At 50.4% G+C, this 13,298-nt stretch overlaps 1 protein-coding gene across 5 annotated transcripts in view; it reads left to right on the forward strand.

Moving 5' to 3' along the window:
* Window positions 1-13,298, forward strand: part of LOC147127184 (sodium channel protein type 5 subunit alpha-like) — a 57,443-nt gene that overhangs the window by 21,247 nt on the left and 22,898 nt on the right. For 4 of the 5 annotated variants that reach the window (XM_086019940.1, XM_086019943.1, XM_086019944.1 and 1 more), the window contains 7 exons: window positions 1,876-1,967; window positions 2,993-3,235; window positions 5,811-5,874; window positions 12,091-12,232; window positions 12,292-12,489; window positions 12,632-12,814; window positions 12,943-13,200. In XM_086019940.1, coding sequence (XP_085876066.1) covers window positions 1,876-1,967; window positions 2,993-3,235; window positions 5,811-5,874; window positions 12,091-12,232; window positions 12,292-12,489; window positions 12,632-12,814; window positions 12,943-13,200 — 1,180 coding nt within the window. The remainder of the gene's footprint in view (window positions 1-1,875; window positions 1,968-2,992; window positions 3,236-5,810; window positions 5,875-12,090; window positions 12,233-12,291; window positions 12,490-12,631; window positions 12,815-12,942; window positions 13,201-13,298) is intronic. The other variant, XM_086019945.1, reaches the window with a different exon arrangement.

The raw sequence follows: 13,298 nt of genomic DNA on the forward strand, positions 1-13,298 counted from the left end.
CGCGCAACACACATGCGCGCGCACACACAATGTCGGCGGGTGCGCGTCCTTGACCCGCGGGCCATCCTGGATCTTTAGCGGTACAGGGACACATAAGTCACATATTAGCGCGCGCGCACACACACACTGTGCCCCTGAAACGTCACCTCAAGCTTTATTAAAAGCAGAGTGATGGTCAGTAAATAGACACACCCCTCTGGACACGCACACGCGCGCGCGCACGCAGACTGACTGATGCTCCCAGCGCCTCCCACTGTGTCACAGTTGCCATGGTAACAGTGTTCATGAACCACCCCCCCCCCCCCTCTTTTTCCTCCAATCAACACACGTTGCCCCGCCCCTCGCGTACGCCCGCCAGCGTCACATGACAGCGTTGACGTGTTGGTCGGTAGCAGTGCGGTGGTCAGTCACATGATATGGCCTTGTTTCGTGTATGTAGTTGCCGAAGAAAGCTGCGGTGGCGTGCTGGCGAAAGAAGGCCTCGCATTGATGAGGTGCTCGACGTAAAAGTCACGTTTGACACGTTTGCGGATGACTAAAAAGTATTTTTTTCAAGAATAGTTTGAAACACGGCATTCTGATTAATTTTGCGTAGGTGGAATATAAATTAAGCAGCAAAATGCCCTCTTTTTTAGCCATCTCCGGGAGCGGCCATTTTGTCTTCTGTCGACTGAAAATGACATCACAACGGCTCACGACGACCGTGATTGGTCATCGTCATTTTCAGTCGACAGAAGACAAAATGGCCGCCGCCACGGATGGCTAAAAACGAGGGCATTTTGCTGCTTAACTGCTGCTGGCTGGGAACATATTCTTGACAAAAATATGTTTGGCTTGACTTCCGCTTGAAGCTTTTGCTGCCACAGCACCGCCGGCATCAGCACCGCCCCTAACGACCCCCCCAACCCAAGCCCACCATACTAATTCAATCAATCTGCCAGTCAAGAGGGAGAAATATGAGCTCTGCGCCATGGCTGTTAGCACTGTTAGCAAGAAGGCCACGCAGCCATCAGTGTTAGGGTTTCTTCAGAACACTAAATTAACGATATTCATCTGAATGTGTGCATTTTAAGATGACTACTACATAGATGCTTGTTGTCAACCATTTCTATTTTTACTGATGTTACTGCCTGAACGTGTCAGAAAGAGACGTGTGAGCGCTCTGTTTTGTCTTCTTCTGTTGTCGTCATTGTCGCTGCTGCACGCGCCACACTGCCCCCTGCAGGCTGTTAACAGAGTTTATCAAAGTAGGCAACCTGCAGGCGCTGAGAACCTTTCGAGTGCTGAGAGCCCTGAAAACCATCTCGGTCATCCCAGGTAAGGCCACCAGCGGAGCCCGACGGCCCGTCCCACCCACCTTGGGCTCCACCCAAGCAGGAATTCGCTCGCCATCGCCGTGTGGTCGTAAACGTCGTCCCGTGTCCGGCCCGACCCGTGTGTGTGTTCACTCCCCGCTCCCCCCACCGTCCCCCACGGCCGCCGGACAGCTGAAGAAGAATCGCAGCAGGGAGCTGAAAAGAGGAAGTCAGCTGGAGGGTGTTAGTAGCCAAGCGTGTTTGATGTAAAGCTCAGATAAGCATTTATTCCATATCATCAAAATCCACTTGAAGGTCTATGTACTCGTTTGCTCTTTGTCATTACTCGTGAGACTCTCGGCGCACTAAGTGGAAATTTTTTTTTTTTCCACTCTTACTGCCTCTTTGGCCTAAGCGTACTCAATTAAACTGGGCTTTCCATGATGTCGGCCCTCCAGGTGGCATCCGCGCGCGCGTCCGTCTTCTTGGCGGATTGTCCAATGGCGTGCGTGCGTGCGTGTTTGTGTGTCTGTGCGTGACGCCTTCTCGTGTGTCTTTGTGTTGTCTGGCCTTGTTGCAGATATGTCACTGAGTTTGTCGACCTGGGTAATGTGTCGGCCTTGCGGACGTTCAGGGTGCTGCGAGCGCTCAAAACCATCTCAGTCATCCCAGGTGAGCGCGCCCCCCCCTGACCTCCATCTCGAACTCCCCCCGCCCCACCCACCCCGCGCGGTAGCGTACGTACATCAGTAGAATGCAGGACTCGAGTGGACATGAGAGGTTCAGACCACGGCTACGCAGCTAAAGACCGACATCTGACCACCTTGCATTAGCGCTGTGAACAGGCCAAGGTTAGCTAGCCAGGGCTGCTACGTTGTTAGCGTGACTTATTTGTAATGGGGTCCTCCTACTATAACACTAACTGTTTTATAGGTTTTAAGTTTTATTTTATAGGCAATCAATTCTAAATAAAAAAAAGAAGTGATGCAGGTCAGCTGCCCGGGGTCACTTTGTTTGCTCTCTTTGCTCATTTTTTCGCCCAGTTGTTGGAAAATGAGGATAGGCGTTGTTTTTATTTTCCAGATTTGGGTATTCCAAAAATTGTTCCATAAAGGCTCCTGAAGCGCATCGTTTGATTGAAAATACCCGGAATAAAAAGGCCTGTGATTGCTTCCTGTCAGGATTTTTCCTCCATGTTTTCTTCCTCCATGTTTCCTTTCCTCCTTCTCCACGTTGCATCCGTCCAAAGTGCTTTTGGTAGCTTTTCTGTGTTGATTTTCAGTCATCTAGGTCATTGTAATCCACAAAAAAAATGAATAGAGGCAACTGGACTCTTGTTGCTTGTTGTACAAGTTTCATTTTGAATCAAAAGACTTGTTGACATTTTAATTGTGAGGTCCCCCTATTAAAGATGAAACAAGTTTAGCAACCACAAAGAGTACAGTTGTCTCCGTTCAACTTTTTTCTCTTTTCTTAGCTTGGTACACTTTAGCTGTGTTGGGAATCATTCACTCATAACTGCTCCTTAATCACTATATAGGGATTTTTATATAGTGGGACATGATGCAGTGGACAGTGAGTGATTCCCTACATCGCCTTTTTCTTTGTTGCACGGCTAGAATGTTGGTTTTCAATTGTTCCGTCGGCGTTAGCCGTTCGCTCCGGGCGGCATGCTGACGCTGTGCTCCTTCCGCAAGGCCTGAAGACCATCGTGGGCGCTCTGATCCAGTCGGTGAAGAAGCTGGCCGACGTGATGATCTTGACCGTCTTCTGCCTGAGCGTCTTCGCGCTCATCGGCCTGCAGCTCTTCATGGGAAACCTTCGTCAGAAGTGCGTCCGCAGCACGGCGCACTGCGTCAACGACAGCCTGCCCGCCAACGCGTCCTTCTTCTGCAACAACAAGACATGGACGTCCATGAAACACTTCATCGGTGACGAAGGTGAGCGGCCAGCGTCCGCCGCTCATAACCAAAATGCCGTATCAGCGTGTGTGTGTGTGTGTGTGTGTGTGCGGGTGTTCGTTTTGTTCACTTGGGCCCACCACCCTCTTTTGTCTTTAACAGCTGGGCCAGGCCTGTTGAATGATCAGCAAATGAGTGCAGAATTGGCTGGCTGTTAACTGGCTAAACGTTAGTTACTCAGGTGTTGAGTGACGGCGTCACTTGAGGCCATCAGCAGATCGTCAAAGAATGTGTTTGTGTTTATGGGATTTTGTTGCCCATTCTTCAGTAAAGCGATTGAAAGTGGACCTGTGTCTGTCTTGCGGAGGGATGACAATTCATTCAAACTAGCATTGGTAGGCTATATTAAATTAGCTAACAATTTTATCTTTGCCGTAGCCTTGCACTTGTGTAATTTAAATAGGATGTCAACGCAAACATTTTTTTTTTCCACGAATGTTCTATGCAAGCCCACTAGTTGAAACAGGGCATTGTGATAAATATTGCGTTTGTGGAATAAGTGTTAGTCCAACCATTTTGAGCCATCTCGGGGGGGGGGGGGCGGCCATTTTGTCCTCTTTTGACTGAAAATGACATCAAAACTGCTCACGACGACCAATCGCGGCTAGGATTCAGAAAACAGGTCAGCCGCGATCGGTCGTCATGAGCAGCTGTGATGTCATTTTCAGTCGACAGAAGACAAAATGGCCGCCGCCCCAGAGATGGCTCAAAACGAGTGCATTTTGCTGCTTAATGCAAAATTAATCTGAATGCTGTGTTTCAACTTTTGGCTTGACTTCCGCTTCAAGCCAGTTGGACTTTGCAAAAGGCACATTTCTACTTTCGCCTCTTTTATTTTATTGTGAAATAAATCCCCACCCCGGTTGTTTTCTATATTCCTGGTCCTCGCACTCGCCTTCCCGCGTTTGTGCGCACGCGGCGGCGGATGCTAATGCAGCCGGATGCTAATGCCGCTGCTATTTGTGTCTCCGCCCGTCACAAACCAACAAAGCAAACAAAGCAACCGACAAACAAACGAGCGAGCAAGCGTCCCCGCAGGCGTCCGTATCGACCCTCTAAAAGCTGACGTGAAACCCGAGAGCCCAGCCACTACGCTGATCAATAGCCCTGCAACATCTACCTTGCCTGTCCCGCCACAAAACAAGTTTTCACACAGCATTTTATATACTTCTTTTCCATGCCATAAAGCTGCTCTTTAAGGGTTGTGTATTTTGTCTTGACGTGGCGCCTGTCCTGCCACTATAAAAGCAATCTAGTAGCTTTTTGTAAAGTTTGAGTCCACGTCACATCTGCCCCGCCACAATAAAGTGTCAGGTGGAGTAGTAAACACGTTTGTGTTGGGAAAAAGAAACTTTATTTTGCAGGAAGTGCCTTTTGCTTTCCTGATGACTTTTGTGTGGGATGAACGTTGTGTGCGCACGTGCACGTGGCGCGCGTGCGCGCGCTGAATAAAAGATGAGCGTGCTGAAAGTTGTTCCCATAAGGCGAGTGGATGAAAATGTCAAGCTAGCTTTTAAGGTCAGAGTTTGGCGTCGTCTTACGCAACTCCGCCTCACACGGGAATGTCTTTTCACAATAAAACGCCGGCTTTCTTGCCGCTCTCAGCGGCATCCTCCGCGTCTGCGCCGCCCACTCGCGCCAACCGGCCGCCACTCGAGGGGAAGTGAGTGGAGACGTTGTGTTGTTAGGCACCAGCCCCATGCTTGGCTTTAACATTGCAGCTTGGTGCAACTTGGTTGTTGTTTATCATCATTTTGGGAAATGAAACGTTTTAGCCCTCCTGCTTGCATTGAAAACATTTAAACGTATGGAAAGAGACTTTTTTTAAATGTATTTCTTAGCACCTGTCGTCGGGAAATGGGAGTCTGTCATACAACAACAAAAGCTAGCTCGTTGCTAACGTATGATGGGAAACGCAATAGCTGGGATAACAGAAATGACTATCGAGATTAAAGTCGCACTATATTGCTGTTTGCCTTTTACGATTTCACTGCATCGTGGATTAAAAAAAATAATAATAATATTTGTATTGCGGATTATTCGCTTTATCACAAGATTTTGCTCTGATTATTTTTCAGACATGGACGGTTTGTGCGGACTAGCAAATCAAAAGAAGCCAAAGTGTAATGAGCCTAATACATTTTTATCGCTTACTACCGCTAGTCAGAACGAATCATTCCGCCCGTGATCAAGGATGGACACGACCGCTCTTGTTCTTTCAATCCTTTTATCGAACAAAATACAGTACATTAGAAAGACATTCTTGGTTTCAGCTGGCGCCGTCACTCAACACAGACGATTTGACATTGTCATTCACAGTCTCCAAAGGCCTGGCCCGGCATTCCAAGACACACACACACACACATTCAGCATCACAGATATTACAGTTGACAATGTGAGGATGGTAACCCCAAGTGGACTAAAATAATGCCTGCACTTAACATGCGTATAATTTGGTATCCCATGCATGAAGATATTGGGGCGTGAACAACGAATCACAATATAGCAGGCGATTTGATGGATGATATTGTTTTTGTTTTATGTTCTCTTGCAGACAACTTCTACAAGGTGGAAGGTGCCAAAGATGCCTTAATCTGCGGCAACAGCAGTGACGCCGGGTGAGTACACCTCGGCGCCTTCCCAGTGTCAGTCAAAATATTTTTTTTAGGGGAGGAAAAAAAAGAGCACATTTTGTGCCAAACGAGTGCAAGTGTGCTAAGCCGGGGGGGTCGTGTGACACGCGGCTTTTGGACGGACGAGGATCGGCGCTCGGTGTTGACGCTGAGAGCGGGAAGATGACACTCTGAGCGACACCGCTGTCAGAACAGCATCGCGTGTGTGCGCGTGCGCGCGGGTGCGCTCGCCTGTGTTAGCCTCCAGCTAGCCGGCCAACCGCGCCGCGTGGAACCATCCCAGGATGCTAACACGTAGCTCGCGGGCTAACACGAGCTCGCCACGGGAGAGTCGGGAAAGGACGGAGGTTCAGGTGAGGTGAGGCGGAAAGGAGGATGAAGGAGGGAAGAGAAGTGGAGAGGAGAAGGCGGCGGCCATGGGGGGGGGGGCTTTTGCTAAGAAGAGACGAGAAGGAAGCAAGCAAGCGAGCGGAGGAGATGAAGGAGCAACAGCCGGCCAACGTGGAGGTGAAGAGGAAGAGGAGCAGATGGCAGGAAGTGGAGCAAACAGATGGTGCAAAAAAAAAAAAAAAAGAACAAAAGAAGAATGAATGAGTAGAAATGAACGGCAACGTGCAAACGAGCGAAAAGTGACAGGGAAAACTTCATTTGCCTTCAAGGGGGAGATGCCAGGGAAGCACGCTAGCCTGGCGGTTAGCATGTTGGCCTCACGGTTCTAAAACAAGAACTGAAAGAGAAACTTTGTAATGGAGCTTTTATTGGCCAGGTGATGAACGCGGCATCCTCATAACTGAGGTCGTGTGGTCGCCGTCACCACGGCGACGGCGGTCAAAAAGCCAGGTGGTGCAGTTGCAGGTGTTGCAAAAGCCTTCCCCGCACTCGTCGCGTGTCGTCGCGCGCGAGCGGCGCTGACAGTGACGCTGATGCCGCCGCCGCTGCCGGCTCCGCGCGACCCAGCGCCGCACGCACCGGGCCGCTGCGGCCGCCCCGGGGGCAAAGGTCACTGAGCTAAGCCGCTGCGACATACTTGCTGCGACCGCTCGCTGAGCTCGGCGCTAATTCATCCTCCTCCTCATCATCATCATCATCGTCATTATGATGTAAATGAGCATGCATTTGACCTCGTTAGGGTCACGGGTTGAGCTCCGGTCCATCCCAGCGGACGATGGGCAAGAGGTGAACACCCTGGACCGGTCGCCGGCTAATCACAGAACACATAGAGACAAGTAGTTGATGCCGTGGCGAGCGGCGAGCGGTCTTTCCGGATTGCGCGGCACGCTGTCGTGCCAGCAGTTAGAAGAGAAATATGGCCGAGGGGGGCTGACTTTCCTGGAACACGTGCGTCCCATGACCATATTCATCATTCCATTAGCCGCCTTCTCTGTTGGTGGTCGCCACGCCATGCTCTCGCCGCCTGGGTGCGTGTGTGTGTGCGTGCATGCGTGCGAGCGTGCGTCTTTATAAAGTTCCCAGCTTGCACTTGTACCTTATAACATTATGTTAAAAGCTACACAGATCAATAGCTCATCTGCAACACCAAAACATTTCTCTAAATGGTTGTTGATTTCTATTTGTGTGCGTGCGTGTGCGTGTACAGGGTGCTCGCTGCGAGCTTTGCGCGGGTCTAACCATGTGATGTCTGTTACGTGTACAGCCAAACATGCCAAGGAGGCTTCCACCAAGCTCCGCGGGGGCTCTCTTTGTGTGTGTGTGCGCACACAGAGCTAAAAAAAAAAAAAAAAAAAAAAAGATAATAATAATTCAGCACTTTGAAGCATAGGAAAGAAGTCAAACAAAAGAATGTTTACTATGTATTCATTTCACATTTTTCCCCTGGACTGCAAAGGGCCATTCTGCTAACATTAGCATCCTTCTCATTAGCATTTGTCACACTCCAAAGCAGTACCAGGAGAGTACTACTAAAAGTACCAGTAACTGCACTAGCAAGTGTAGAAGTAGCGGTTAGGACTAGTACTGCTGTAGTATTATCAATTTCAGAAGCAGTACAGTAGCGGTATCGCAGTATGAATACCAGAACTAGTATCAGTTAGCCGTACCAGTAGCCACAGCGGTAACAGTATCAATCGCAATATCAGTAAAAGAGCCACTATCAGGAATTGTATCCTTACTCGTCCCGGTGTCAATATCGGTAACTGTAACCTGTAGCTGTAGCGCTAGCAGGGGCGTTATAGCCGTAGCAGTATCAGTAGCTGCACTTTATCAATATCAGTGTCAATAGCCGTATCAGAAGTAATACATTATTGGCGTAGCTGCAGTACGTGTTGTAGTTGTTGGGTTGACTGCGTGTAGTGCCATGTTGCTTGAGCTTGTGAAGGTCTGTAGTGGTTAAGTCCCGCCCCCGGTTCGATGGCAGCCAATCACCTTCACGCTCGCACAATGATTGACAGCCCGCCGGCCTTGTCCTTGGCACCGCCTTGGCCGTTCAATCACACGACAGACAGACAGACGGACAGACAGAGAGCCCGAGTGGGCCTGAGCGGGTCGATGCTAATCGCTAAAGCTAACGCATATCAACTTGTCTGACAGCAGAAACGTTTTTTGACCTTTTCTGCCCGCTGGCATCTGAGCCACTCAGCGCTCTGATTGTGTACGTCATTACTTATGATCAAACGAAACACACACGGCGCGCAGCCTCCCGATGTTCCCGCCACTCCGCCAGCTAAGCGCTAATTGGTTAGCATGTTGTTTCAGTCCAGCTGTCACATGCTGAACTTTAAATACCCCCCAAGTGGACAAAAGTATCGGGACACCGGCGGCTCCTCTGGGAAAATCTTTCGGCCAGATTTTGGGAGCGTCGTGCCTCACCGGAGCAATCCGACAACATGTTCCGGATCACCTCGGCACTTGGGCGTCCGATCCAAAGATTTGTGTGATTCGTTGGCAAAAGACGGGACGCCACTTAAAGTTTAGAGTTTCATTTAAACGCTTTAAAGCTTCGCCATCGGACGGCAAATTTGATTTGATTTTCCTGAGCGAGACGAGCTGAAACCTTATCTTATTTGTCCTTTACTTACCCATCATGCTTTGCCCAAGTACGCGTGTGTGTGTGTGTGTGTGTGTGTGTGTGTGCGCGCTTGTCTATGTATTTGCGCATGTTTGTCTATGTGTGTGCGTGCGCGCGCGAGTGTGTGCGTGTCTATGCTCAGTCATAAGGCCGTTTGTTCTCCAAGCTAGCCGACTCCAGCCGAGCGTGTTTGTTCATGCGGCGTCGCTCACTCATTAGCGTTAGCATTAGCCATCAAAGCGCCGCCGCGCAGCCGTCGCTAACAAGTGTCTGGCTCCGCCCCCCCCCCCTGGCTCCAGAGGCTATTTCTGGAGCCACTGCTGATGTCACTCGTCAGACATTCAACACAAGTGAAACCACTCTGACCTCCACCAAGGCCACTTTTAACTTTGACCCCCCCCCCACCAACGCTCTGATTCCTCTGAGGGATTGACGACCTATGACCTCTTGCAAACTGCTGAGCAGGGAGGGTAAAAGCAAGAAAAAGTTTGAAAAGTCACCTGACACCGGGGTCGGGACGTGCTAATGCTAGCTTGCTAGTCATATCTTTGAATGTCATCATGCGCCATGCCTTGTGCACACGTGTCGTTTGAGTGCGCGCACGCACACACACAACAAACACAAATGCGCTTGCGTGCACACAAACCTACACGCACACACACGTACACGCACGCACGCATGGATGCATGCAAACAGACAACACACCTAAGCAAACACACCAGCACACGCGCACGCATGCAGTCTACTCAGACACACACACACACACATCTTCTAACAGCGGTGGCACAAAACAATCTCCCTCGGCAACCGGCACAGGGATACGGTTGCCATAGTGATGCTAAGGATTGGCTTCCTACCAGGCCTCAGTTTACCTGAATGTTATAATTGAAGGTGTGTGCGTGCACATGTGACGGGAAACCAAATGGAATGGCAGGGGAACACACACACACGCACGCACGCACGCACCCGCACACGCACACACACAACATGTTTTGTATTGTTTGAACCCATCTGTCATTTCCCTCTCTGTCTTTGTTTCACAACACTTTATCATTAACTTTGACTTTGTACACTTATCTTCCCGCACGCGCATTTTTTTGTTTCTGAAGTCCAAAACGTCTTTTGATTCGACACACTCTGCCAGCACAACAAACTTGTGTGTGTGTGTGTGTGTGTGTGTGTGTGTATGCATCCTCGTGTGCGTACGTGTGTGTGACGAGCTGAGGGCCCCTCTAGTGTGAATGGGGGGTGGGGGGGTCTGAAGTGGTGTCCCTCCATTAATGCAGGCCGAGGTGTGCGTGAGCGATAACTTCGGGCTCTCACACCTCGCACGCGCGCACACACACACACACACACGTGGACACGCCCTCCCGTCTGCATTTTGCAGCTCTCTCACACACTCTGGGTGTCCTCGAGGTCCTTAAGCACACCGACACACACACACACACACACACACACACACACACACACACACTGGAGCCATCGGACAGGCTCACATGCCACCGCGTTGACTCACTTGTATGAGATGGCTGCATGAGGCGGGTGATGTGTGCGCGCGCGCGCGCGCGCGTGTTGGACGGCGCGGCCTTGCTCAGGGTGGGTGTCGGCCTAAGCGCCGTCAAGATGACAGCTGACGACTGATTAGTCACGTTGTGTGCGTGCGTGCGCGCGCCAGTCACTCGCCCCCTCGTGAGCGGAGCCGATGTTTGTAAAATCAGCACAATGCGCAGGTTAGCGTATTCTATTAGCATCGACGTTGTGATGTTTGTGTTAGCAGCACTTTGAAAGTACATTTGCATTGATTGCTGCTCAGCTTTTTATTATCACATTAAGAAGAAGGACTGCTTGTTACTGGCAGGCCTCAGCATTACTCTTTGTCTCGCCAAAGTTTCATACGAGACGCCAACAACAACAATCCGCGCTTGCGCGGAAAGCCATTTGAGCATTTATTCCACATCTCGCCAAAGGTGGAGGCCGGAGGCCGACTGCGCGTTGCTCGGATGCCACGCCCATTTGACGTTGAGCTCAAACTCAACATAAGACAAAGAGAATCACACCTGGTGTATTTAAAACAACCACATAGCTTCGACTTTCAGTTTGCTAGCTTAATGCTAACGCTAAGTAACATTTTCTGGATGTTGCAGTGTTGTAACTCTTAGCAACAGACAGCCACAGACAATATAACAGCGCTCACATTAATATATACCCTGCATAGAACGACTAATATTAGTGCCGTACTGATGAGCCGATGAGCTGCCCCCAGGTGGCCAAAGCGGGGACGCCATTCCATTGAGGTACTGTGACAAGAACTGTTTGATTCTATGTCATTATTGTATGTGTTTATAAAGTACAATATAGGGTTTTTTTTCCTCCTGAAAATAGACATTGCAACAATTTGAAAGCGCAAAAAAAAGGTCCTCCCGCCGCACATGTCGCCGATGTTGTCGGCCTTGTCCGCGTGGGCTGCGATGGATGCGATAGGATGGAATATCAATTTTGGCTGCATGTTCCGTCTGGCGTTGACATGTGTGGGCGGGTCCCAGTCACACGGCGCTAATAAGCCTAAAGAGGATGCGGGGCTGCTGTTTGTGTTCGGAGAAGATGGAGGGCGGGATGTTGTCCACCCACTTCCTGTGTGTGTGTTCCGCTCTGCCGGGTTACATAACATCCTGCAGCCGTTGATCACCACCCGCAAATGACAGCTGATTCAGTGCTAACGTGCTAGCAGGTGGTGCGCTAGCATTTAGCAAAAATAGTCACACCGGTATGGAATTTAACATTTTTATTTAAAATATGTCTGAATTATGTTTGCATTGATTTGTGGATTTTTTTTCATTGAAAATGTGGACTACTGAATGGGGATGTAACGATTAATTGATTTTCGATGAATCGATATGACGAATTCATCTAGAAAACGATGTCTTGAAATGTTTATTCATTCCCGATACCTAGCACATTTTGAATGTGTAGATCCAATTATGCGCCAAATGTCATTGCGCGTTGCGTTTGTGGATGACTGTGGATTTTTTTTCAAAAATCGAATCGGAAATCGGGAAGTGAAAATCGAATCCAGTCGGGGCTTGAGTGAATCGTTACATCCCCACCACTGAACAATGATCTCGGGGAATGTCACAAATCATCACCAGCCAATTACTGTCAATGTCGCGGTGCCGCAGGAAGTGTCCTGACGGTTTCGAGTGCCTGAAGGCAGGCCGCAACCCCAACTACGGCTACACCAGTTTCGACACCTTCGGCTGGGCCTTCCTGTCGCTCTTCCGGCTCATGACTCAGGACTACTGGGAGAACCTCTACCATCAGGTACCGTCAGCATCCCGAGTAGCTGCGATGCTGACGTCGCTAACCTCGGCGGTGTGCAGACGCTGCGCTCGGCCGGCAAGACCTACATGGTGTTCTTCGTGGTGGTCATCTTCCTGGGCTCCTTCTACCTGGTCAATCTCATCCTGGCCGTGGTGGCCATGGCCTACGAGGAGCAGAACCAGGCCACCATCGCCGAGGCCTGCCAGAAGGAGCGCGAGTTCCAGCTGGCCGTGGAGCGTCTGAAGAAGGAGCAGCAGGTATTAGCTTAGCCACGCGCGCTAACGCTCGCGCTCTTTACTCCCAAATAAATTCCTCTTCCAAATGGAGGCAAAGGTAGCTCGCTAGGTCTTCGAAATTTGAGACTTACGCGACTTGCCTCCGCTTAACTCGTCCCATCAGGCAGCCGCACAGAAAGCGCCAGACTCTGACTCGCTCATGTCACCCGAAGTGTCTCCCTTTGGACCTCCGCCGGACCTGATGGAGGAGCGGCGGCGCAGCCAAGCGCTGGTGGGGGTGGCCGACGTGGACGCCAACCTGTCAGAGGAGAAGCTGCTGCAGGCGGACGGGACGGAAAGCTCCAAGGTGAGGACACCAAGGAGAACATTTAAAAAAAAAAGTTTTTATTTTTTTTTATCATTATTATTATTATTATCGACTTCAGTCTTCACACAGATGGAGGCCATAATCTGTCGTCCAACTTCCCTTCCCAGCCCCTCCACCCCCTGCTGGCTCGGTCGTTCTCCGCCAGAACTCGGCGGAGCAGCCAGGTGTCGTCCATCTTCAATTTCCGGCTGAGGAGCCGCGGCTCCGAGGCGGAGATGGCCGACGACGAGTACAGCGTGCCGGGCGACGTGGTGGAGAGCGCCGGCGGCCGCACGTACAGCGGCGGCACCTTCAGTGGCATCCTGACGCAACCGTGGCCCAAGCGCAGACCCAGCACCTACAGCGCCACCAGCAGGAGCTCGCAGGTAACGACAACCACTCGCGTCAACGCTGTCTTGCACAATAATGGTCAAAGGGGATTCACCTGTTGTGTGTGTGTTTTTTTTGTTGTTGTTTTTTTTAG

Source organism: Filicampus tigris, chromosome 21 (genome assembly GCF_054856515.1).
Source record: "Filicampus tigris isolate MCC_2025a chromosome 21, RoL_Ftig_1.0, whole genome shotgun sequence".
In the NCBI taxonomy this organism is placed as follows: Eukaryota; Metazoa; Chordata; class Actinopteri; order Syngnathiformes; family Syngnathidae; genus Filicampus; species Filicampus tigris.